We start from the raw sequence: 24,297 nt of genomic DNA, 5'->3' as shown, positions 1-24,297 counted from the left end.
ATCTGAAGGGAGGGTGTTCCACAGGGTGGGCACCACTACCGAGAAGGCCCTCTGTCTGGTTCCCTGTAAGAGAAGGTGCTTCCTGCTTGGCAGGGGGTTGGACTCGATGGCCCTTGTGGTCTCTTCCAACTCTATGATTCTATGATTCTAAGAAGTCAAGAGGAAAGGAATGTCTGCCAAGAACTTCTTAGGCCAGGATGGAGATGCACATGGAAGATGGAGCAAGCTTATTTTCTGCTGCTCCAGAGGATAGGACCTGAATCAATTGATCCAAATGACTAGTGTAATAAACAAAATCTGCCCTTATTCCCTTATGGGGTACACAAGAGCCCTTGTAGAGTCTTATGTAGGTTCTCCATCGATAGGAGAAAATAACAGAGGCCAACCAGAGAATACTGAGAAGCAAAGCAGCTAATAAGCTTGATCTTTATTCAACTATTGCAGCAGGGTGCCCCCTCACAGACAGGAGAAAGGAGGAGGAACCCCTAACAAAAGCGTGCCTGCCCTTATATAGACGTTTAAAATTGCCCACCCTCAAATCCAAGACCACCCCCAAAAGCATCATGCATACATCACAGAAGGGGTATAGCCCAAGATCACCCCACAGATACATCACAGAAAAGGCGGTCTACAACAGAAATCTGAGTGCGTTGTTTATTTCCTGTCTGGCAGGTTACCTGTTTAATGGTCACTTGACTGGATTGCCTGGGGAGCCTGGCCAGCTCAGGAACTAAATACTTAGTTCCTGTGCTAGATCACAGGCTCACACCCTATTCATATCTGAAATGTGCCCTTAACACAGGATTTGTGAGGGAAGGAACAATGGGGAGGTCTCCCACTTTGACCTTGCAGATAAATATTTGAGGTCAATTTGTTCAGGACTTTTTTTCTGTGGGGTTTCAGACATGTGGTTTATCTATTTGTGTATGTGTTTGCTTGGTACATTTATGAACATTTATTACATATCTAAGACCTTAAAATTCTTATAACACTAGAAAGGAGATTCTGATGCAACCTTAGGAAGAACTTTTCTCTTTTTTCTTAGAGGTTTTTAAACAGAAGTTGGGTTGCCATCTCTCTGGGATTATTTAGCAGTATTAGAAAGTGAATTATGAAAGCTAGAAGCTAAATGGCACCTTTAACCTCAGTTATGGGCACAACAAAAGAATGTCTAGGTACACTTTTTTATAAGAAGAATACAAAGCTGAAGATGAATGAACTGCAGCTAAAATATTATGTTCATTTTCACATAGTCTAGTCATTTCCCTGCCCATTTCCCTAATATTCTTAAGAGGGTCTCTTCTCCAGTCTTCAGAGAGTAGCTGGAAGTGGGGAGGCTGAAAAAGGTCTTCCTTTCCTTCCACCCTGCAGTTTTGATCTGAAATCTTATGCGCAGCAGCTCAGAAATTGCTCGCGCTAATGAAATTCCCTGTCGCAAAACGTGCCTAGAACAATGGGAGTTTCGAACACTGTTCTTTAGCTATGATTCCTGCGTTGCAGATGGTTGGACTAGATGATTCTCAGAGTCCCATTCAACTCTCCAATTCCATGATGAACTAAGTAATTAAATAAGTAGCACACACGCACACACTTTACCAACTAATTTTTCAAAACAGGCAAGGGAATCGGAAGCTATGTTTAAAAATTAGGCCCAGAGAAATCTGTTCAGGTCGCCTTTGAAGCATGATTCAAACACTTGGTCATTGGTGCCAGACTCCTGAGTATTTTGCCAGAGCAGAAGGCTCTTAGCTCCCCTAAGAGAGAAAGTTCAGTTTGTTTTAAACCAATCAAGCTGGTCTATTCCCGGCAGCTGCATCATCACCTCTCTGAAGCAGAGCGAGAACTTCAGGATTGAAATTGGCCCAGCTTTCCGAGTCGACACAGATCAGATAAACAACACATTCATTTATTTCTCCAAGGAGCCGGGAATGATAAACAAAAGGGTAACGTCTCCCCGCTTTAAGAACATAGCTGACGCATCGTGTTACATTTGTGTAATGGTATTCAATTAACACGTTGCTGTTGTTGGTTGATTAAAAATTAACTGTGAACACTTATTTAACATTTACCCACTTGCAGATGCTCCCTTGACTTATGAGGATTGTCAGGAGTTTAAAAATATTGGGGGAGCGCAGAGAAGGGGCCGCCTCTGCCTCTCCTCATCACTTTAATGAAGTGAGATGACTTTTTGTAGGGGATCTTGAAGCCATATTGCTGAAAATATCTCCCCCACATATAGAGAATTTGCCTATATATTATGTTCCTCATATGTCTACCTCTGCATCTGTGTCTCAGCTTTCTCCCTTGAACTGGTTTCCCATGATGGCCATGCTCTGCCTCAACATTAAATTGCAGCAATGCTTCTGAATGCCACTGGCTGGAAAGCATGGAGGTGTGGGGCAGGGAGAGTACTGTTGCACTCATGTCTAGCTTGCAGGCCTCATACAGCAGACCCTCCAAGTGTCCGTATTTTCCAGGGACAATCCCATACCATCCCAACATTTCTCTGATGCAAATAGGAGTGTCCTATTCAACAACAACAACAACAACAATAATAATACTTCGCCCATCTGACTGGGTTGCCCCAGCCACTCTGGGCAGCTTCCAACATATCTAAAACTGTCCCTGAAAAATATGGACACTTGGAGTCTCTGCAGTCCTGGATTTACAGAAGAAGAAGAGTTTGGATTTGATATCCCACTTTATCACTATCCGAAGGAGTCTCTAAGCGGCTGACATTCTCCTTTCCCTTTCTCCCCCACAACAAACACTCTAAGAGGTGAGTGGGGCTGAGAGACTTCAGAGAAGTGTGACTAGCCTAAGGTCACCCAGCAGCTGCATGTGGAGGCGCGGGGACGTGAACCTGGTTCACCAGATTACGAGACTACCGCTCTTAACCACTACACCACACTGGCTCTCAGAAGCCCTCTAAGTTTCTAATTTGATCCCAGAATCTCCTGGTTTTCCTTAGGACGTCTCTATTTTCATTGGAACAATGTTGGGGGATTTGGAGTTATGCAGCCCCTGAGCCAAGGAGATAAATAACCTTTAGAAGACACCTGAAGGCAGCTTTGTATAGGGAAGTTTTTTAAATGTTTAATGGTTTAATATGTTTTTTATATATGTTGGAAGTAGTCCAGAATGTTGGGCAACCCAGTCGGGTTGGGATATATGAAGAGGAGGAGGAGGAGGAGGAGGAGGAGAGATAGGACATCCCTCTTTTCATTGGATAAATGTTGGAGGGCATGTGTACAGGCATCCTGTTGGTCACTGTGAGAAAAAAATGATGCACCTGAATGGGCTATTGGCTTGATCCAGCAGGCTTGGTTTATGTTCTTAAGTATATGTGCAATGATGTCAAACACACTCTCCCCAATGCTGTGCAAGGCTTTGGGTGCTAAGAAACAGAAGACCAGATCTCAAGAGGAAATAGTGGGTGAGAGACTTGATGTGTTTGTGTGTGCAATGAGGGAGGGGAGCCGAGCGCCTTGTTTTGCTTATGTTGTTAAAAGAACATCTGAACCGCAGTTCTGGAAGAGGTCTCCTCTTCTTTTGAAAGCCTGCTGTTTGATAGAGTGTCACCCGTCCCCTCCTTTCAGAAGAACCAGCTGGCAGCTAAGTGCTAAAGCCACTGACTCGCATGTGTTTTTCTGACATTTAACAAATGGGAACAGCTTGCAGATCTGCGTTAAGTCACTCTGTCTGGCAAATAATCATCGGCTATGCGGCGTCGATGTTCAGAACATTAGCGCAAACACAAAAAAGGAGGGGAGGGGGGAGAGGGAGGAAGGGAACAAATAAATTGTGCCATTGGAAACCCTTTGCAGGAGGACATATCTGCGTGGGTGGGGAGACTTTGGGGAAAGAAGGGAATGCATTTGTATATAAGGACATCAGAGGAGGCCTGGTGGATTGGGTCAAAGGCTCATTTAGTCCCATCTCTGCTTCCAACTAGATGCTAGTGGGGAAGCTGCAAATAGGACCTGAATTCAACAGCACTTTCCCCTCCTCTGGTTTCCGGCAACTGACATTCACACTTCTGGTATGCAGGCTGAGACCCTACCTGCCCACAGACTGTCTCACCAGGGTGGTGCATGCTCTAGTTATCTCTCGCTTGGACTACTGCAATGCCCTCTATGTGGGGCTACCTTTGAAGGTGACCCGGAAACTACAACTAATCCAGAATGCGGCAGCTAGACTGGTGACTGGGAGTGGCCGCCAGGATCATATAACACTGGTCTTGGAAGACCTACACTGGCTCCCAGTACGTTTCCCAGCACAATTCAAAGGGTTGGTGCTGACCTTTAAAGTATACCTGAAGGAGTGTCTCCACCCCCATTGTTCTGCCCAGACACTGAGGTCCAGTGCCGAGGGCCTTCTGGTGGTTCCCTCCCTGTGAAAAGCCAAGTTACAGGGAACCAGGCAGAGGGCTTCTCAGTAGTGGCACCCGCCCTGTGGAACGCCCTCCCACCAGATGTCAAAGAGAAAAACAACTACCAGACTTTTAGAAGACATCTGAAGGCAGCCCTGTTTAGGGAAACTTTTAATGTTTAATAGGTTTTAGTATTCTGTTGGAATCCACCCAGAGTGGCTGGGGAAACCCAGCCAAATGGGCAGGATATAAATGATAAATTATTAGTCTAAATTATTAGTATTATAAATTATTATTATTATTATTATTATTATTATTATTATTATTATTATTATTATTATTTAGATGGTACACAAAGCCATGATGGATAGCAACCAGCAATGACCTTATCCTCCATGAATTTGTTTAAACCGCTTTTAAAGCTATCCAAATTGGGAGCCATGACTACCTTCCAAGGGAGTCCATTCCACTGTCAAACAGTTCCTACTGTTTCGTCTTGTAATCTTTTCTCACAGGGGAGCTTCTCCAGCCCTACAATCACTTTGGTGGCCACTTTTCCAGCTCTACAATACCCTCTTCATATTAGGAAGCCAGAACTCTATGCAATATCAAATGCAATCACTCCATAAATTTACCCAGCAGCAGTAAGTTACTGCACTTCTGTCATTCTGGCTTTAGATGCATTTCAGTCCAGTTTCCGTCCTGGTTTTGGGACCGAGACGGCTCTGGTTGCCCTAACAGATGATCTCAGTAGACAACTGGATCGAGGCAGGTCAGGACTGCTGATCCTTTTAGATCAGCAGCCTTTGACATGGTCGATCATGATCTTCTGGACCACCGCCTCGCAGACGTGGGGATACAGGGCATAGCCCGTAACTGGCTGTGCTCTTTTATCTCTGGTCGGGGACAGAGGGTGGCACTAGGGAGGGAAATGTCATCGCGCCATTCCTTGGTGTGTGGAGTGCCGCAGGGCGCAATTCTCTCTCCAATGCTTTTTAACATCTTTATGCGCCCCCTTGCCCAGATTATCCAGAGCTTTGGGTTGGGCTGTCACCAGTATGCTGATGACACTCAGCTCTATCTGCTGATGGATGGCCACACTGACTCGGCCCCGAACACACTGACCAGATGCTTGGAAGCTGTGGCTAGATGGTTTCGTGGGAGCCGATTGAAACTAAATCCTTCAAAGACAGAGGTCCTATGGCTGTGTCGGGATGGCATGGGGATAAGGGACCAACTCCCTTCTCTTGCGGGGGCCCAATTAGTGCCATTGCCCTCCATTAAGAGTTTGGGTGTAATCCTTGACGCCTCCCTTTCCATGGAGGCACAAGTTACAGCAACAGCCAAGGCGACATTTTTCCACCTTCGCCGCATCAAGCTGTTGGTCCCTTATCTTTCCCGCCTCGACCTGGCCACAGTGATCCATGCGATGGTCATCTCCAGGCTTGACTACTGTAATTCACTCTACGTGGGGCTGCCCTTGAAGCTGTCCCAGAAACTCCAGCGGGTGCAGAATGCTGCAGCGAGGCTCCTCATGGGGTCTCTGCCATGGGAGCATATTCACCCAGTGCTTTTCAAACTGCACTGGCTCCCGGTAGTGTACAGGGTCAGATTATGGTGCTGCTTTTGACCTTTAAAGACCTTCGCGGCCTAGGACCCTCGTACCTACGAGACCGCCTCTCCCGGTATGCCCCACGGAGAGCCTCAAGGTCCATAAACAGCAACACCCTAGTGGTCCCGGGCCCTAAGAAAGTTAGATTGGCTTCAACCAGAGCCAGGGCATTTTTAACTCTGGCTCCGGCCTGGTGGAATGCTCTGCCTCATGAGACCAGGGCCCTGCAGGATCTGATTTCTTTCCGCAGGGCCAGTAAGACAGAGTTTTTCCGCCTGGCCTTTGGCTTGGAGCCAATTTGATTCCCTCCCTCCCTCTTCTTTTTTTCTTTCCTTCTCCTGCGTTGAGGCTACATTTTAATGTTGTAATATTTTAATGTTGTTTTTAAGTTGTAATCATTCAACTTGTTTTTATTATTGCTTGTAAGCCACTCTGAGCCTGGCCTTGGCTGGGGAGGGCAGGGTATAAATAAATAAAAAAATATTATTATTATTATTATTATTATTATTATTATTATTATTCACATTCATACTGCCTCCAGCCTTGCTAGTCCATCAAGTCTAGCATCATGTTTCTGACAGTGTCAAATTTTAGGGCTGTGGCCTGCTCATGAGGCAAGGTGAGGCAGTCACCTCAGGTGGCATGTCCAGCTACCTTTGCCGTGCCCTTGGCCGCCCCTGCCACTCCACCTCCATTACAGCAGGCAGATACCACCACACCTGCCTCCTTCAAAGTCATGTGTGTTTGTTGAAGCATTTTTCGTTTTGCCTGAAGTGGCACAAATTCCTAAGCCAGCCCTGGTAATTCAGTGCCTCTGGGAAGCTTGCAAGCAGAGCAAGAGAGGGTCACAGGATGGTGACCAGGCCATGTGGACCAGTCTTGCCATCCTGGTGGCCCATCCTTAGGTGTATGTGTGAAGTCACCCTTCACCGGTGTCCAACTGTCATAACCTATGACCTGGCCTGGGGAAAGAGTACCTAGAAATAGAGGATACAGAAGAGAATGAGGCTTTGGTTCCATCCTTGGGGGGAAGAACTAGCAGGACATTCAACATGGACCTTCCTGGCTAGAGAAAAGAGCCCTCCCTCTATCCCCTGATTCAGAAGAGGCGTCTCCCACAGGACCCTTCTTTTCCCAAGATGTTAAGGTGGGATCCCTTCAGCAGACTGGGGAGGAGCTAAGCTACAGATCCAGTTAACATACATCATAGTTCATATGGATCTTTGTACCTGCAAGGACAATACTGTAGCTTTTATTGCTGCCTCAGTAGGACTTTGGGAGCTCTCTGTGGTGCTGAAAGTGATCTGGGTACCCCTAGATTCCCAAACTTGCTTCTTGCTCCATTTTCAGTGTCAAGGAACATTTAACTGTTGGTCTAGTAGGTTCGTCTTGACCTAGGCAACAGGGCTGCACCCTATTAAAAAGATGTGATATTATGATATCAGAACATCCTTCTATCAGAACGGTCCTTCTATCTTTGATTGCTTAGTGTCAGTGCAAAGTCTCAGATAGAGCTCTTTGAGAACTGAAGAGCCTTCTGGGTCAGACCAATGGCCTCACTAGTCCAGCATCCTGTTCTCACAGTGGCCAACAAGATGCCCATATTGGAAACTCACAAACAGTACCCAAGCGCAAGAGCAATGTGATTTCTCAGCAACTGGTATTTGCAAGAACCACAGCTTCCAACTATGGAGGCAGACCATAGCCATTGTCTTTTAAAGACCTTCAGGTTGGCGGTCATCAGTTGGTGGCTTTTGCCACCCTGCAATCTTAGATCTTTCACATGCAATTTCACCATATGTGATTTTATTAAATTTGTTTGACATTACAGATTCTGTAAGGTTTCTGTTAACTAGTTTTTAATGTTTGCATATCTTTCTACACCCTCCTCTGTAAAACACTTTGAGGTGGTTACATGCAGTTAGGTAAATAGGAATAAATAAATAAATGAAATGAACTAAATGTTAAATTTGGGACTTTGTCCTTCTAAGGCTTGTGTCTGGCCACAGAGCTATGGGGCCACCCATTGAATGCAATCTACTTTTATCTCCTCAGGCAGCAAAATGGTCCACCTCTGATTTTGGTAGCAGTAGACCTATCCTCATGTTCGCCATCCAAAAAATGGATTATTCTGCCACAAGGAGTTGCACTAATGTGTCTGCATTTCAAAGTGAGAGATTGGTAGTGTGGGGTGGGGGGCTTTATCCCCAAGAGATGAGATTAAAACCAGAGACAGTTGATAAAGAATCTATTGTAGCCCCGCGTATTAGAAGGGAGAGTTATTGTATCTTCCAGATCCATCAAGGTGATAAAGTAACAGATCACGCCGAAGGAAAGGCTGGAAACGGAGCCCAGTTTTCCCATATGAGTAAACAGAGTCTTGTGGCTCTCAGAAGGCACTATAAATCCAAGCTAAGCATTTCAGGTCTATATCAGGGTGACAGAAAGCTTTGCGCCTTGTAATTCATCCTGAACGGATGCATCATCTTTTTGTTCCAATCTAATCAGGAACATTTTTGAAATGCCCATTTTTCTTTCGAAGTCAAAAAAAGGCAGGAAAGAGATTTAGTTAGGGTTGTTTTTCTTCCTTCCTGCCTTCTTCTTCTTCCCCCATTTGATGTGAAGTTTGAAAAACGTCTATCTATCTATCTATCTATGAATGACTTGCCTTCTTAGCAGAGGACCCTTCTGGTGGAGGAAGGTCCCAACTCTTGTGTTTTACCCCCATCTAGTGGTATCTGTGTAATTTTGCATTCTAGGCTGGTGATATTATGCTGGTGCCTTTTTTTAATTTTTTAAATGGTTTCACCATTTCATTGTTACGACTTGTGGACTGATAGATAGGGGAATACTTAGTCAATTTATTGCAAAACTTTTTTTAACTAGCAGCCATAGCTAAGTGATAGAACACAGCAGGATATTTCAGTTGGTTAGAGGGTGGTGCTGAGAAGAAGAAGGTTTCAGGTCCGACCCCCGCACGGGACAGCTGCATATTCCTGCATTGCAGGGGGTTGGACTTAAATCAGCCTTTCTCAACCTGTGGGTCCCCAGGTGTTGTTGAACTACAACTCCCATCACCCCTAGCTAGCAAGGCCAGAGCTCAGGGATGATGGGAGTTGTAGTCCAACAACATCTGGGGACCCACAGGTTGAGAACCGCTGGAAGGGTCTCTTCCAACTCTACAATTCTACAATTTTATATTAGCAACTGGGGAGATTTTGTAGACTTTTGGACACCATATATTTGTTTTGCATTGCTGCTGTGTTGTTGTTTGGAGGCATCCACAAAGACATCTGTCCCCAGCCTGGTGCCCTAGAGATGTTTCAAACTACAACTCCTATCAGTCTAAAACATCTCAAGAATGTCCTCCCCTCTTTTAGTGAGTAGGCTGAACTCTCAGACTGGCCATCTGTCCTGCTTCTCCATCTTTATTTCTGGGAGGAAAACAACATCTTGTTTGTGTGTCCCGCTCCCCTCCCAATATTCTGATAAGGATGTTGTTGTTTAGTCATGTCTGACTCTTCATGACCCCATGGACCAGAGCATGCCAGGCACTCCTATCTTCCCCTTCCTCCCACAGTTTGGTCAAACTCATGCTGGTAGCCTCGAAAACACTGTCCAACCATCTCGTCCTCTGTCGTCCCCTTCTCCTTGTGCCCTCCATCTTTCCCAACCCCACGGTCTTTTCCAGGGAGTCTTCTCTTCTCATGAGGTGGCCAAAGTATTGGAGCCTCAGCTTCAGGATCTGTCCTTCCAGTGAGCACTCAGGGCTGATTTCCTTAAGAATGGATCGGTTTGAACTTCTTGCAGTCCATGGGACTTTCAAAAGTCTCCTCCAGCACCATAATTCAAAAGCCTAATTCAAAACCTGGAGCAGGAACTAGCAAGCCACTCCAGTATCCCTGCCAAGAAAACTCCAATGGCAAAGCCACTCTTTGCCACTTTGCAAAGAGTCTCCTCCAGCATCAATTCTTCGGTGATCATAGAATCATAGAGTTGGAAAAGACCACAAGGGCCATCGAGTCCAACCCCCTGCCAAGCAGGAAACACCATCAGAGCACTCCTGACATATGGTTGTCAAACCTCTGCTTAAAGACCTCCAAAGAAGGAGACTCCACCACACTCCTTGGCAGCCTTCTTTATCGTCCAGCTCTCACTTCCATACATACTGGAAAAACCATAGCTTTAACTATATGGACCTTTGTTGGCAAGGTGACATCTCTGCTTTTTAAGATGCTGTCTAGGTTTGTCATTGCCCTGATAAGGATAGAGAGTGTTTTTTTCTGGGGGAAGGCAGGGATACCCCTAAACATTTTGTGAATCTTTTTACTTTTGTCCATTTATTGTATTTACTTTTCCCAATCCGAACTATAAAAAGGTGATTTTCTTGAGCCAAAATGAGAGTACCCCTAAACATTTTTTTTTTATAAAAAGAGCACTGAGGATAGATATTTTCACTACATTATATATAAAAAAGGGGGACGAGGGAGAAGCAGCACGTGAACAAAGAGATAGCAAGCCTTGCCAGAAATGCCAAGACGTTAAACACGCAATTATATTTTTTTTAAATTTGAGATCTTAACTTTTCTATGCCACAGTGGAGCTTTGGAGCTTGCAAAGCACAGGAGTGTACTGTGAATATTTAACTTGCTAAATATTCAGTTTTCCCATGCACATAAAAACTAGCATTATGTATGTATATATATTAAAATATATTATAATTTAATTATGTTTAAACATTTTACTTACATTATCTATTTTAAAACTACTGCTAATAATAATTTTATCATTTATATCCCGCCACTCTGCCGTCTTCCAATGCATATAAACACATTTACTGGGATGGAATGGGTGCGCGGCATAATTTAACACAATATAGTAAAAAGAACAGCAACGATAATATCCATTCTGCTTCATGCACTCCTACGAAAGCTAAGCCCCTCCCACCCAAGTCCCTCACCTTCAACTTCCCCCCTTTTGAGCAGCACGGAAAAGCTTCCCCCGTAGGGCGCCGCCATCTTTGCCCCGCCCCGTTCCTCCCTTGGGCGCGGCCATTATTATCATTCTCCTCGTCGTTTTCCGTACGCGGCGGCGCCATCTTTGTGCCGGGCTTTACTGCCCAGCCGCGAAGGGAGCAGGAAACTTCCGGGCAGGCTTCGCCGTGCCCTTTTGGAACGCCGGCGGAGGAAGCTCCTGCTCCAATCAGACGGCCGCTCCGAGGCCGGGCGGCTTCTGATTGGAGGAGCGCGGGGGGCGGGTTGTAGGCGGGGCTTCCGAGGAGCCACCAGCTGCTTGGAAAGGAGCAGAAGGGCGAGCGAGGAGGGAGGGATCTCGGAGCAGCCGCCATGGGGGAGGCAGAGAAGTTCTATTATGTTTACAGCTGCGACCTGGACATCAATGTGCAGCTCAAGATGTGAGTGGGAGGGAGGAATGCATGCATGCATCAATCAATCAATCAATCAATGCACATTGATCTGCATGCCTAGAGGCTTGCTTTTAGGGGTGTGTGCAAGATATATGGGGGCTGGGGGGGGGAGTGCAGCCCCATAGGGCAGGCAGAGGCAACCTCGGCCCTCCAGATGTTTTGGGACTACAATTCCCATCATCCCTGACCACTGGTCCTGCTAGCTAGGGATCATGGGAGTTGTAGTCCCCAAACATCTGGAGGACCGATGTTGCCTCTGCCTGCCATAGGGGCAAGGGGTCATCATCTCAGTGTCAGAGCTCCTGCTTTAGGGAAGCCTTTAATATCTGATGAATTATTGCGTTTTAATATTTTGCTGGAGGCCGCCCAGAGCGGCTGGGGAAACCCAGCCAGATGGGCGGGGTATAAATAATAGATTATTATTATTATTATTATGCAGAAAGCATCAGGTTCAATCCCCAGTGGTGCCTACAGGAAGCGCTGGGAGCGTCGCCTGCCCAGGAGAGGTGCTGCTGCCAGTCCGTGTGGGCAATGCTGAAGTGGACAGACCAATAATCCGACTCAGTACAATGCTCCTTTCTGATGTAGGGAAAGGGACTTTTGTTTGTTTGTTGTTGTTTTTTGGAAAGGGACGTTTTTGAAGTGAAGATTGCTAATGTTCTGCAATGCATTTTTAAAAATTTTTTTGCTAGTCTGTTTTATTATTGTCATTACATTCAGTTAATCATTGCAATTAATTTGGTATTTCCTCAAAGACTCCAAAGGTAAAGGGACCCCTGACCGTTAGGTCCAGTTGCGGATGACTCCGGGGTTGCGGCCCTCATCTCGCTTTATTGGCCGAGTGACCTGGCGTACAGCTTCCGGGTCATGTGGCCAGCATGACTAAGCCGCTCACCCAAGGAGGTGCTCACCCAAGATTTGACGATACATGGTCCCATCCATCGTCCCTTCAATATGATACAATACGTTGTTATTCTGTCTACAATAAACCTACCATTAAAATAATGGACTGGTCATTTCTTCATCGGAGGGCAAACGGGCAAATTTAGCAGGGGATCAAATACTCCCCCCCCCCTCACTGTATTTACCTCTGGCTGTATGAAAATCTTGTTGCTATGATATTTTTCTTTGTGCATTGTTTCCTTAGAGGAAGCTTGGAGGGGAAAAGAGAGCAGAAGAGTTACAAAGCGGTTTTGGAAAATCCCATGCTGAGGTTCTCGGGCTTGTACCAGGAGACCTGTTCCGACTTGTACGTCACCTGCCAGGTTTTTGCAGAGGGCAAACCTCTTGCCCTTCCGGTTCGGACGTCCTACAAAGCTTTTAGCACCAGGTGGAAGTAAGTGCCTTTCGTCTTTCATTTTGGACAGCTGGCTGCCATACCTCTTTGTGAGACTTAACTGACCCTGGGGTAAGCAATGACTATTAGCCATGATCTCCACTGTCATAATGAACATAAAGGAAGCCCTGCTGGATCAGTCCAGTGGCCCATTTAGTCCAACTTCATGTTCTCACAGTGGCCGACCGGATGCCTGTAAGAAACCCACAAGCAAGATTTGAGTGAAGGAGCCCTCTCCCCTCCTGTGGTTTCCAGCAACTGGTATCCAGAAGCATGAATATCCATGATTAAGAGGTCCCAGGCCCTAGGGAAGCCAGATTATCCTCCACCAGGGCCAGGGCCTTCTCATTGATGGCTCTGGCCTGGTGGAATGCTCTGTCCCATGAGACTAGGGCCCTTCAGGATTTAACCTCCTTCCATCAGGTCTGTAATAGGGGGCTATCATGGGAGAAACAACACTATGGGGTTATAGCACTGGTTGCTTTTATTGATTTAAAAACAAACAACAACAGACCACCTTGAACAGGGCTGGATTTAGGTTTGATGAGGCCCTAAGCTATTGAAGATAATGGGGCCCTTTATATGTCCAGCTGTCCTTTGTCAACAGCTGGACAACAAATTGTCACTGTTGCTATATGCTATATGGTAATTTGTGGACCTTATAGGTATGTAAAGCCATTTGCACATGTTGCCAGGCGACCAGTCCATGCAAAGTGTAGGCACCCTATATACAGAAATGAGCAAACCAGTGATATTTTATGGAGCAGTCTAGCAGGTGGGGCCCATTACTTACACCATAGGAGCCTACACAACACAAAACACTGTGGCTTTATGTAGGTTTTATTTTATTTGTTTTTTATCTTATATTTTGGCAATGTACATCCAGGGTTTTTTTCCTTTAATTTTTTTTGGGGGGCCCCAAGAGAGTGGGGCCCTAAGCTATAGCTTATTTAGCTTATACATAAATCCGGCACTGATGAAAGGTGGTCGGCTTTCCCGCATTGGAGGTCTTTAAACCAAGTTTGAATGGCTTTAATCTGCCATGGATGGTTTGGCTGTGATTCCTGCATTGCAGGGGGTTAGACTAGATGGCACTTGAGGGCCCTTCCAGCTCCATAATTGTATGGTTTTGTAAGTCCAAACTAATATCTACAATCTCTCCTCAGCTGGAACGAGTGGTTAAAACTGCCGGTCAAGTATCCAGACTTGCCACGCAATGCCCAAGTGGCCTTGACAATTTGGGATGTCTATGGACCTGGAAAAGCCATCCCTGTCGGGGGAACGACTGTCTCGCTCTTTGGAAAGTATGGGTATGTGGCTCAGCTTTCACGTGTTCTGTACCTTGCAGATTTAAACACTGAAACACATCAAACATTAAAAACTTCCCTAAACAGGGCTGCCTTCAGATGTCTTCTAAAAGTCAGATACAGTCATACCTTGGATCTCAAATGCCTTGGCTCTTGAACAAATTGACTCCCGAACGATCGAAACCCTGAAGTGAGTGTTTTGGTATTCAAACAATTTTCAGAAGCCGAATGTCCGACGCAGCTTCTGATTAGCTGCAGGAGCTTCCTGCAGCCAATCAGAAGCTGTGCTTTGGTTTTTGAAAGTTTTGGAAGTCTAATGGAAGTTCAACTTCCAAGGTACGACTGTAGTTGTTTATTTCCTTGACATCTGATGGGAGGGTGTTCCACAGGGCGGGTGCCACTACCAAGAAGGCTCTCTGTCTGGTTCCCTGTAACCTCACTTCTCGTAGTGAGGGAACCGCCAGAAGGCCCTCGGCGCTGGACCTAGGTGATGAACGATGAGTGTGGAGACGCTCCTTCAGGTATTCTGGTCCAAGGCCGTTTAGGGCTTTAAAGGTCAGCACCAACACTTTGAATTGTGGGAGCCAATATAGGTCTTTCAGGACTGGTGTTATATGGTCTCGGTGGCCACTCCCAGTCACCAGTCTAGCTGCCGCATTCTCTATGAAGCTCGCTGGGTGACCTTGGGCCAGTCAAATACAAATACAATACGATAATCTTTATTGTCATTGTCCCATACAGAACAATGAAATTGAAAAATCTACATAAGACATTCAAAAACCAACAAGCCTGCTATCCCAACCTGGTTAGCCCCCGAAAAACTCTGATACTCCATTTTAAATACAATATACTCCCATAGAGATTCCTTACACTGTGTTTAAAACCAAAATCACATTTGGATAGAAACTGTTTCTCAGGCGGCTAGTCCTAGTCTTTATAACCCTGTACCTTCTTCTAGGTTACCTTTATTGGCATTATGAGTTAAAACATTTCAAAACACTAGGATAAATTTAAAAGGGACAGGAGTGAGGCTGTCGAAGATCACAATATGTTCAATTGTTCTGTTTCACCCTGTCTATTCCCTAAAGGGATGATTCATTAAGAACCCTTCCGGGTAAGATGAAGGTTAGAAAGGAAGCCGCTGGGGCAGTAACGTCCTTGTCGCTATCCGCTAGGAGGGACCTCATTTGGCTTTCTCTCAGAGCCGTGGGTCGCAGGTCCAACATCTTGCTCAGCATCTGTTTGCGGAGTCTGCTGTGCAAAGGGCAGTCCAAAAAGAATATGGTCCAGTGAATCTGGTACTCCCTGATTGGAGGCAGACAGGCGGGCTTGATAAGGAATTTGGGTGGCGCTGTGGGTTAAATCACAGAGGCTAGGGCTTGCCGATCAGAAGGTCGGCGGTTCGAATCCCCGCAACGGGGTGAGCTCCTGTTGCTCGGTCCCTGCTCCTGCCAACCTAGCAGTTCGAAAGCACGTCAAAGTGCAAGTAGATAAATAGGTACTGTTCTGGCGGGAAGGTAAACGGCGTTCCTGTGCGCTGCTCTGGTTCGCCAGAGGTGGCTTAGTCATGCTGGCCACATGACCCGGAAGCTATACGCTGGCTCCCTTGGCCAATAAAGCGAGATGAGTGCCGCCACGACTGGACCTAATGGTCCGGGGTACCTTTACCTTTACCTTTACCTGTGGTCACTGTGGAGGGGAAAGCATTTAGTCTTGTGAGCATAAAAGCTCTTCGTTGGGAAGGTAGTACTACTACTACTACTACTAAATTATTTATACCCCGCCCTCCCTGGCCAGAGGCAGGCTCAGGGCAACTAACACCAATAAAATCACAGTAAAAGCATAATGGGGGGGAGAGAGGGGGGGAACAATTTAAAATACAGGTTAAAATGCAATTTAAAACGCAGCATCATTTTAAAATAGCTGATAAATCAAGACCATAAGGGGAGGGAAACATAAGGGTCAGATTGAGTCCAAACCAAAGGCCAGGCAGAACAGCTCTGTCTTGCAGGCCCTGTGGAAAGATGTCAAGTCCCGCAGGGCCCTAGTCTCTTGTGACAGAGCGTTCCACCAAGTCGGGGCCAGTACTGAAAAGGCCCTGGCCCTAGTTGTGACCAATCTAACCACCTTGTGACCTGGGACCTCCGAAAGGTTGTCATTTGTGGACCTTAAGGTCCTTTGCGGGGCATAGATCTTTTAGGTAATTGGCACAATCTGTAAGAAGGAGTTGAGCCAGTCACTGCCTCTCAGCCTAGCCTGCTTCACATGGTTGTTGTGGGCTTTGAATTAGGAGTGCAGACAACCGTGCTTCAGCTCCTTGTATGAAAGGTTGAATGTAAATATGATGAATAGTGAGGAAATAACGCATGTGATGAGCTACTGCTGCCTTACCAATCCTTCGGTGATCTTTCTGCATGTGGGTGTTCTGTCTGTGCTCGTGTGGTAAGGTAAAGGGAGCCCTGACCATTAGGTCCAGTCGTGACCGACTCTGGGGTTGCGGCGCTCATCTCGCTCTATAGGCCGAGGGAGCCGGCGTACAACTGGTCATGTGGCCAGCATGACTAAGCCGCTTCTGGCGAACCAGAGCAGTACATGGAAATGCTGTTTACCTTTCTGCTGGAGCGGTACCTATTTATCTACTTGCACTTTGATGTGCTTTCGAACTGCTAGGTTGGCAGGAGCAGGGACTGAGCAATGAGAGCTCATCCAGTTGCGGGGTTTCGAACCGCTGTCCTTCTGATCGGCACGTCCTAGGCTCTGTGGTTTAACCCACAGCGCCACCTGCGTCCCTTTGCTCACTGTCTGTGCTTGTGTGGGCGTTGTCCTAAATCTGCACTTTTCCCACAGGATGTTCCGCCAGGGAATGCACGATCTGAAGGTCTGGCCCAACGTGGAGGCAGACGGTTCAGAGCCCACCAAGACCCCTGGGAGGACCAGCAGCACACTTTCGGAGGATCAAATGAGTCGACTTGCCAAGGTGAGGGGAAGTTCTTGGCTTTTGCTTTTGTGGCGCTAGTCCTCAGTGTCCTGCCATGCTGCAGTGCACTCCCTCCGTGTGTGAAAGTACAATTTTAGTGTGATGCACCCTGTATGCCCGATTGGAGGAAGGACAGCACGGACAAAAATAGTCCTTGTTTCTAATGGAATATCTAAGAAAAACAAATTCATGCCCTTAATAATCAAGATTGTAGGATTCTTTTCTCATTGATTGGTGTCTTAATACTTTCATCTTTCAATTACCAGCAATTGTCTCAAACTTTCCTTGAGAGTCTTCTTTGTCATTCTGGTTAGATACGTACAGTGATTATCATTAAGTCCCATTATAATGTGATACAGTGCTACATCTTTCCTATCATGTTTCAGTTTCTGTATTTATTTTACGCTCCCCTTCTTTCCCTTAAAAACAGTTTCTTTTTCAATTTTAATAAAAGTAGGAGAGGTTAGGGGAGCCTAGCTTCCATGGGAAGTGTTTAATGCCTCCCTCCCTCATTTAATGTTACACAAGAGAGATCTGGGCTTAGCAACCACCCAGACCATATGTTGTATTGTAGCTCTGGCTGGAGAGTGTGTGTGTTTGTTGGTCAGGAAGCTCTGAGCTGTAGTAACACTAGTTATTCACTTTCCAACCTAGATAAGAAGCTTTGAACTGAAGTAACTCTTATTTTTCACCTTCCATCCCAAATCAGAAGTTATGAGCTCCATTGTCTCTTACATTCTACCCTGGACAGGAAACTCTGAGCTGTAGTAACTCTCAAGCCGCTAGATAAGAAACTTTGAGCTGTAGGAACTCTCCTTATTCCCCTTCCAGACTGGAAAGGAAGTTCTGAGCTGTAATAACTCTCTAGCCACTCACTTTCTACCCTAGACAAGAAACTTTGAGCTGTGGGAATTCTCCTTATTCCCCTTCCAGTCTGGAAAGGAAGTTCTGAGCTGTAGTAACACCTTCCACTCTGCACGTTGGGTCTGAGGTCTTAGATCTGGTGCAATGTTTTCCCCTTGCACTCTGGGAGGTGTTGATTCGTGCTTTTGTGACAGTTTGATATTGTTCACTTTTGGCATCAAGTTCAATAGACCTTGTTAAATCTTTTTTCCCCCTTCCTTTTTCCTTTTTACAAAATATGGATGTCAGATTTCATGGTTTCAAGGCAACTCTCCATGGCTTTGTGCAAATTGAAGTGAATATCTGGAACGGGGCTATAAATATGTCAGTTTGATCTTTTGGAGATTTACCATGGCAATAAACTAACTTGCATTAAAGTTGCAGATACCTCTTATAAAGCTAGTTTACCTTGGGATTCTAATACACACAAAAAAAGCATTATAATCCACACATTTCCAGTCGGTAGGTCACTGCGACATTGCCGAGGTTGAACTCAAGAGGAAAATGTTTGCAGCATCAGCCAGCCAATCCCTGTTACCACTCTGTGCTGGCAGATAGTATTGGAGGAACTGTAAGATCTAGTAAAATTATTTTAAGCTGGTTAGGGTGTCTAGCAAAAGTCGATTTTAAAAAAGTAAGTGGCTAGTCCCTTTGTCTTCTTGCAGAGGTGGACTTCAAAGCATTTGGATAATGTCTTGTACAGGAGTAGGGAGAATCAGGACTCTTACAAACTGATTTGACTTGTGGAGATCCTTCGCTCTTCTTTCCATGCCAGCATAAATCATGCAACACAAATGCAAAGTTGTGTGATTCTTAATCCAGATTTTTGCAAGCTACGACTCCCATTATCCTGGCCATCGGTCCTCTGGAGGGCCTCAGATTCCCCATTCCTGTCAGGTGAGGGGTGCCTTTGGAGCACCAAACTGAGTACCACTGCACTTTATGTCTGCCTTGGGTGACATTCTTAGCAGGGTATAAGATTTATAGTTTCAGCAGCTGGTGCATTCCTGCGGAGGAAGGTCCATTCCCTAAAGCAGAGTAGAAGTTTTTTTGCTTTGAAAGCGAACCATTTTGCAATGAAAGGCCATCTGGGCAGCTAGAGAGAACGATGTTGTCAAAAGGAGACGTATGTGACCTTCGGTGTTGACATTCAGACTTTTTAAAAGAATAAGCAACTGGACCAGAACTGGTGACAAGGACTTTGCTTCCTGGAGGATGTTTTCTCTGTCCTGCCCAGTAGATGACTCCTAGTCACAAAAGCACGTGCGATTTTGGGATTCTCCTTAAGATGTCGCCACAGTCCCTTTTTAAGAGAATGTGCAGTTTGTGTGCAGCTGTGCCAGTTGGTTTATGAACAGGAGAGGGAGACAGCAGTCTAGTTACTCCTACATGGTACCAAACTCGGACAGGGTTTGTTTCTGAACTGAGCTAGATGGGCAAGTGGTCTGACATAGGCCACAACAACAACGCCATCCATTTATGATCATGATCATCATCATCATATACAATTTTTTAATTACATTTTCTGTTTTACAATTTAAAGTACTCATTTTTACATCCTTAAAATATCAGTGACTTCCCTTCTTCTCTTTCCATGGTTCATTTTGCATATCATATTTTGCAGAAAGTATGCCATTCAGCATTCCATTATTGCATCTATCATAACTTACCGTATTTTTTGCTCTATAAGACTCACTTTTTCCCTCCTAAAAGGTAAGGGGAAATGTGTGTGCGTCTTATGGAGCGAATGCAGGCTGCAGAAGCCAGAACAGCAAGAGGGATTGCTGCTTTCACTGTGCAACGATCCCTCTTGCTGTTCTGGCTTCTGAGATTCAGAATATTTTTTTCCTTGTTTTCCTCCTCCAAAAACTAGGTGCGTCTTGTGGTCTGGTGCGTCTTATAGAGCGAAAAATTTACACTGCTGGATTTATCTTAATGCTGCCAGCATTTTCAGCTGGTCACAGTTATTTCCCATACATTCAATAAACGTTTCCCAATCTTTTCTAAGCATATGTTCTTCTTGTTCTGTATGCTAAGTCTGCAAGCTGTGCATATCTTTCAACTTAAGTTGGGACCTCTTTGGTTGGGACCTCCTCCTCCTCCTCCTCCTCATCATCATCTATTTTCTATGATTCTATGATTCTATTCAGTGTAAGAAACTCAGATATATAAGCTAGGCACGAAATGGCTCCTTAGACCAAGGTTGCAGTCGCCAAAATGGAATGTTTAGTTGCCACTTAGGGTCAAGACAGACAGCTCTAAAGACTTATTCTTCAAATGATGGACAGACTGTGGTTGATTCTCAGTTAAACATCTGGCTGGTTCAGAAGACAACTTTGAGCAAGGTTAAGAATTCTGAGACCTTCGATAAGAAAAGTCACTCCCCTCCCCTATAGTATAGTGTATGTTAAAATGGGGTTTTAGAGTTTTTAGGGGTTTTTTAATGTTTTATGTAGTTTTGCAGTAGTTTTACAGTAGTTTTGTGGTAGTTTTATGTAGTTTTTATGTAGTTTTATGTAGTTTTTCAATTTCATTGTTTCGCATAGGAGAATGACAATAAAGATATCGTTATCGTTATTGTTATCATTATCGTTATTGGCCTGTCCCTACCTCTTTTTCTTAATGGTGACATGGACCATTCATAACATAGGGATATTCTTCACAGCTGTGAGCAGGGCAGTGGCTTGGGGTAAGTGAAGACGAACAGAAACAGTTGACTAGGACATTGTTCACTGCTCATGCTCATCATGACAAAGCCATTTTTCACCTTCTCACCCCTTGCTTTTTCCTGTAAGACCTATTGCAGTCGTTAAGAGTCGTCAACAGGCTCATCACAGCTATCTGCCAATCACCCATTCCCACCACCCTTCTGAGTAATATCCCTCCCCACCTTCTCACTATATAGAAGGGTCTGTTGACTTCTGTTTCAGTGTATCTGAAGAAGTGTGCATGCACACGAAAGCTCATACCAAGAACTAACTTAGTTGGTCTTTAAGGTGCTAATTTTGTTTTGACTATGGCAGACCAACACGGCTACCTATCTGCTCCTGCTCAGGCTGCACAGGAAAAGCATTTTGGTTCCTCAAGGTTCTGCAATATTAAAACACTATGATACCATATTGAACAGATGTGGCTTTCTCCAAAGAATTCTGGGGGCTGTAGTTTGGGTGGTGAGACATGTTTGGACACTCATCTCTGTTCCCCGCACAGATAAACAGTTTCCAGAGCAGTTTAGCAATCAGAGTTCCTGGAGAAGAAAGATTGATTGTTAAACCACTCTGGGAATTGCAGTTGTGGGACAGGAATGGGGGTTTTCTAATAACTCTCAGCACCCTTAACAAACTACACTTCCCATAATTTTTTGGGGAAGCCATGACTATATACCACATTTTTCCATGTATAAGACACCCCCGTGTATAAGACACTTCCTATTTGGGGGGGTCTCCAAATTAAGAAAATAGGGGGAGGATATAACCGTGTATAAGACAACCCCCAATTTTAAACATTATTTTAAAATAAAAAAAACACCCTAGTCTTATACACGAGAAAATACGGCAATTTTTTTAATGGATGTTTGTGAATGTACAACAGCATCCAATTTTCCCACACTTTCAACTCCCTTCATATCTGGTTGAGCTCTGTTAATTCTGCATTAAGACGGAATTCCCTTTTGCCAATTAGGCTGTGATGCAAAATTTCTGAGAAAGCAGAATATTAGATTCCGGTTAATGGTCTAGAGATGGCTGCCCCTTCACAGCTCACAACTAATGAATGGGTCTCTTTAATGTAGGCCTCTGGCAAGGAACATTTGGAGGAAGTAAGTAGCAACACCAAGAAGCCACGGTTTGCTGGCGCCTGTCTTTGGAAAAAATAAATAAGTGCATGTTGCAACTTCCGGGTGACTAACGTCTTAATCACTGGAAAGCTTTCTCCGTGCTGCATATATTATGCTGCAAAGCACTGCTCTGAAGCTGCCTTAGTGCATATTAACCCTTCTGTGCTTCTAAATGAACTTTATGAATTGCTATTACGGGTCAGACAGGCCTGAATTTAACCACAGGGCGTTTCGTTTTCCTTCCGAAATGTATTTATTTGCCAATTTATATATGGTTGAGTCATAAGGAACCTAATGTAAATGATAAGAAGAGTGTGAATTGCTGTGGAAAGTGTTTAGGCTGTTTTTCATAAAAGCATACAGCTGTGTGCAGGGGAGAGTTTGCATCCTTCAAAAGCACCTGAAATGTATGAAATAATAATAATAATAATAATAATAATAATAATAATAATAATATGTTTATACCCCGCCCATCTGGCTGAGTTTCCCCAGCCACTCTGGGTGGCTCCCAATCAAGTGTTAAAAATAATACAGCATTAAACATTATAAACTTCCCTAAATACGGCTGCCTTCATATGTCTTTTAAAAATAAGATAGCTGCTTATTTCCTTGACATCTGGTGGGAGGGCTTTCCACAGTGCGGGCACCACTACTGAGAAGTCCCTTTGTCTGGTTCCCTGTAACCTCACTTCTTGCAATGAGGGAACCGCCAGAAGGCCCTTGGCACTGGCTCTCAGGCTGAACGATGGGGGTGGAGACGCTCCTTCAGGTATACAGGACCAAGGCCATTTAGGGCTTTAAAGGTCAGCACCAATACTTTGAATTGTGCTTGGGAACGTACTGGGAGCCAATACAGATCTCTCAGGACCGGTGTTATATGGTCTCAGCAGCCACTCCCAGTCACCAGTCTAGCTGCCGCATTCTGGATTAATTGCAGTTTCCAGGTTACCTTCAAAGGTAGCCCCACGTAGAGCGCATTGCAGTAGTCCAAGCGGGAGATAACCAGAGCATGCACCACTCTGGTGAGACAGTCTGTGGCCAGGTAGGGTCTTAGCCTGTGTACCAGATGGAGCTGGTAGACAGCCGCCCTGGACACAGAATTAACCTGCGCCTCCATGGACAGCTGTGAGTCCAAAATGACTCCCAGGCTGTGCACCTAGTCCTTCAGAGGCACAGTTACCTCATTCAGGACCAGGGAGTCCCGCACACCCGCCCAACCCCTGTCTCCCCAAAGCAGTACTTCTGTCTTGTCAGGATTCAGCCGCCATCCATCCTCCAACCACCTCCAGGCACTCACACAGGACATTCACCACCTTCACTGGTTTTTATCCACGTGTAAGCAGTTCCATAGATTGGTATTTCCACATGAAAATGCCATGCTCTTCATTGTCACAGAACTGACACGATGTGGTGTTGTCTAAAGCAGTGTGCTGTGGCACCCTGGGGTGCCTTGAATGATGGTCATGGGTGCCACGGGCAAGACTGGCCTCTGTCCCTCTTTCCTTCCCTCCCTCCTCGAATGCCTTCTTGTGTCTCTGCCTCCCAAAGGCTTGCACAGCTCTTTGTTGCAGCAGCCCTGGCTACAAAATCCTCAGGCGAATGGTGGCTCTGGGGCTGGCCAGGGGGTGCTTCCCAGGCCCCTGTGGGGCAGTTTGAGGGGGCACCTCTCTTTGGGGCGGGGGGGAGCTCAGAGACCAGGGGCACAGCTGCCCAGAGGACTCCCAAGGAGAGGGGAGAGGAGACTGAGGGAATACTCCACAAGGAAGGGTGTTGGAAAGAGGGTGAGAGACTGCTAGCTCTGCAGGCAAGGGGGGGCATAAATGGGCTCCTGAGCCCCACAGGGGTTCCACAAAAAGAATATAGTTGGTCAAGGAAGCCATGGACCTGAAAAGGTTGAAAACCTCTGGTCTAAAGCATAGTGCATTGGACAGTGATTCCAATTTTCTATGTACAGTCATACCTCGAGTTTAATGTCCTTTGGGTTGAGCGTGTTCCAGTTGCGCTCTGTGGCAACCCAGAAGTAACGGAGCGTGTTACTTCCAGGTTTCACCGCTCGCGCATGTGCAGACGCTCAAAATGACATCGTGCGCATGCGCGGAAGCAGCAAAACGCGACCCGTGCAGATGTGCCGTCGCATCTTGTGTTCCGTTCAGGATGCGAATGGGGTTCCGGAACAGATCCCGTTCGCATCCCGAGGTACCACTGTATACTGGTACCTTGGGTTACAGATACTTCAGGTTACAGAAGTTTCAGGTTACAGACTCCGCTAACCCAGAAATAATACCCCGGGTTAAGAACTTTGCTTCAGGATGAGAACAGAAATCGTGCGGCGGCAGCGAGAGGCCCCATTAGCTAAAGTGGTGTTTCAGGTTAAGAATAGTTTCAGGTTAAGAACGGACCTCCAGAATGAATTAAATTCTTAACCAGAGGTACCACTGTATATACGAAAAGCTTAAGATATATTGTATTGGTAATTGTGGTCAGAAAGGTTTAACGCTACAGAGTGATGCCGTTGGTCTGCAATTGCCCT

The 24,297-nt window shown here is 45.6% G+C and overlaps 1 protein-coding gene across 2 annotated transcripts in view; it reads left to right on the top strand.

Moving 5' to 3' along the window:
* The first annotated feature begins 11,257 nt into the window (after positions 1 to 11,257).
* PIK3C3 (phosphatidylinositol 3-kinase catalytic subunit type 3) overlaps positions 11,258 to 24,297 on the top strand; it is a 112,890-nt gene continuing 99,850 nt past the window's right edge. The window contains exons 1-5 of one of the 2 annotated variants that reach the window (XM_081929642.1): positions 11,258 to 11,397; positions 12,557 to 12,745; positions 13,912 to 14,055; positions 16,900 to 17,029; positions 21,723 to 21,749. In XM_081929642.1, the coding sequence (XP_081785768.1) occupies positions 11,330 to 11,397; positions 12,557 to 12,745; positions 13,912 to 14,055; positions 16,900 to 17,029; positions 21,723 to 21,749 (558 nt within the window). In that variant the 5' untranslated portion in view covers positions 11,258 to 11,329. The remainder of the gene's footprint in view (positions 11,398 to 12,556; positions 12,746 to 13,911; positions 14,056 to 16,899; positions 17,030 to 21,722; positions 21,750 to 24,297) is intronic. The other variant, XM_081929643.1, reaches the window with a different exon arrangement.

This window comes from Podarcis melisellensis (assembly GCF_964234715.1).
Source record: "Podarcis melisellensis genome assembly, chromosome: 11".
NCBI classification, from domain to species: Eukaryota; Metazoa; Chordata; class Lepidosauria; order Squamata; family Lacertidae; genus Podarcis; species Podarcis melisellensis.
Note: the sequence above shows the minus strand (reverse complement) of the source record. Positions and strands in the feature narration are given on the sequence as shown.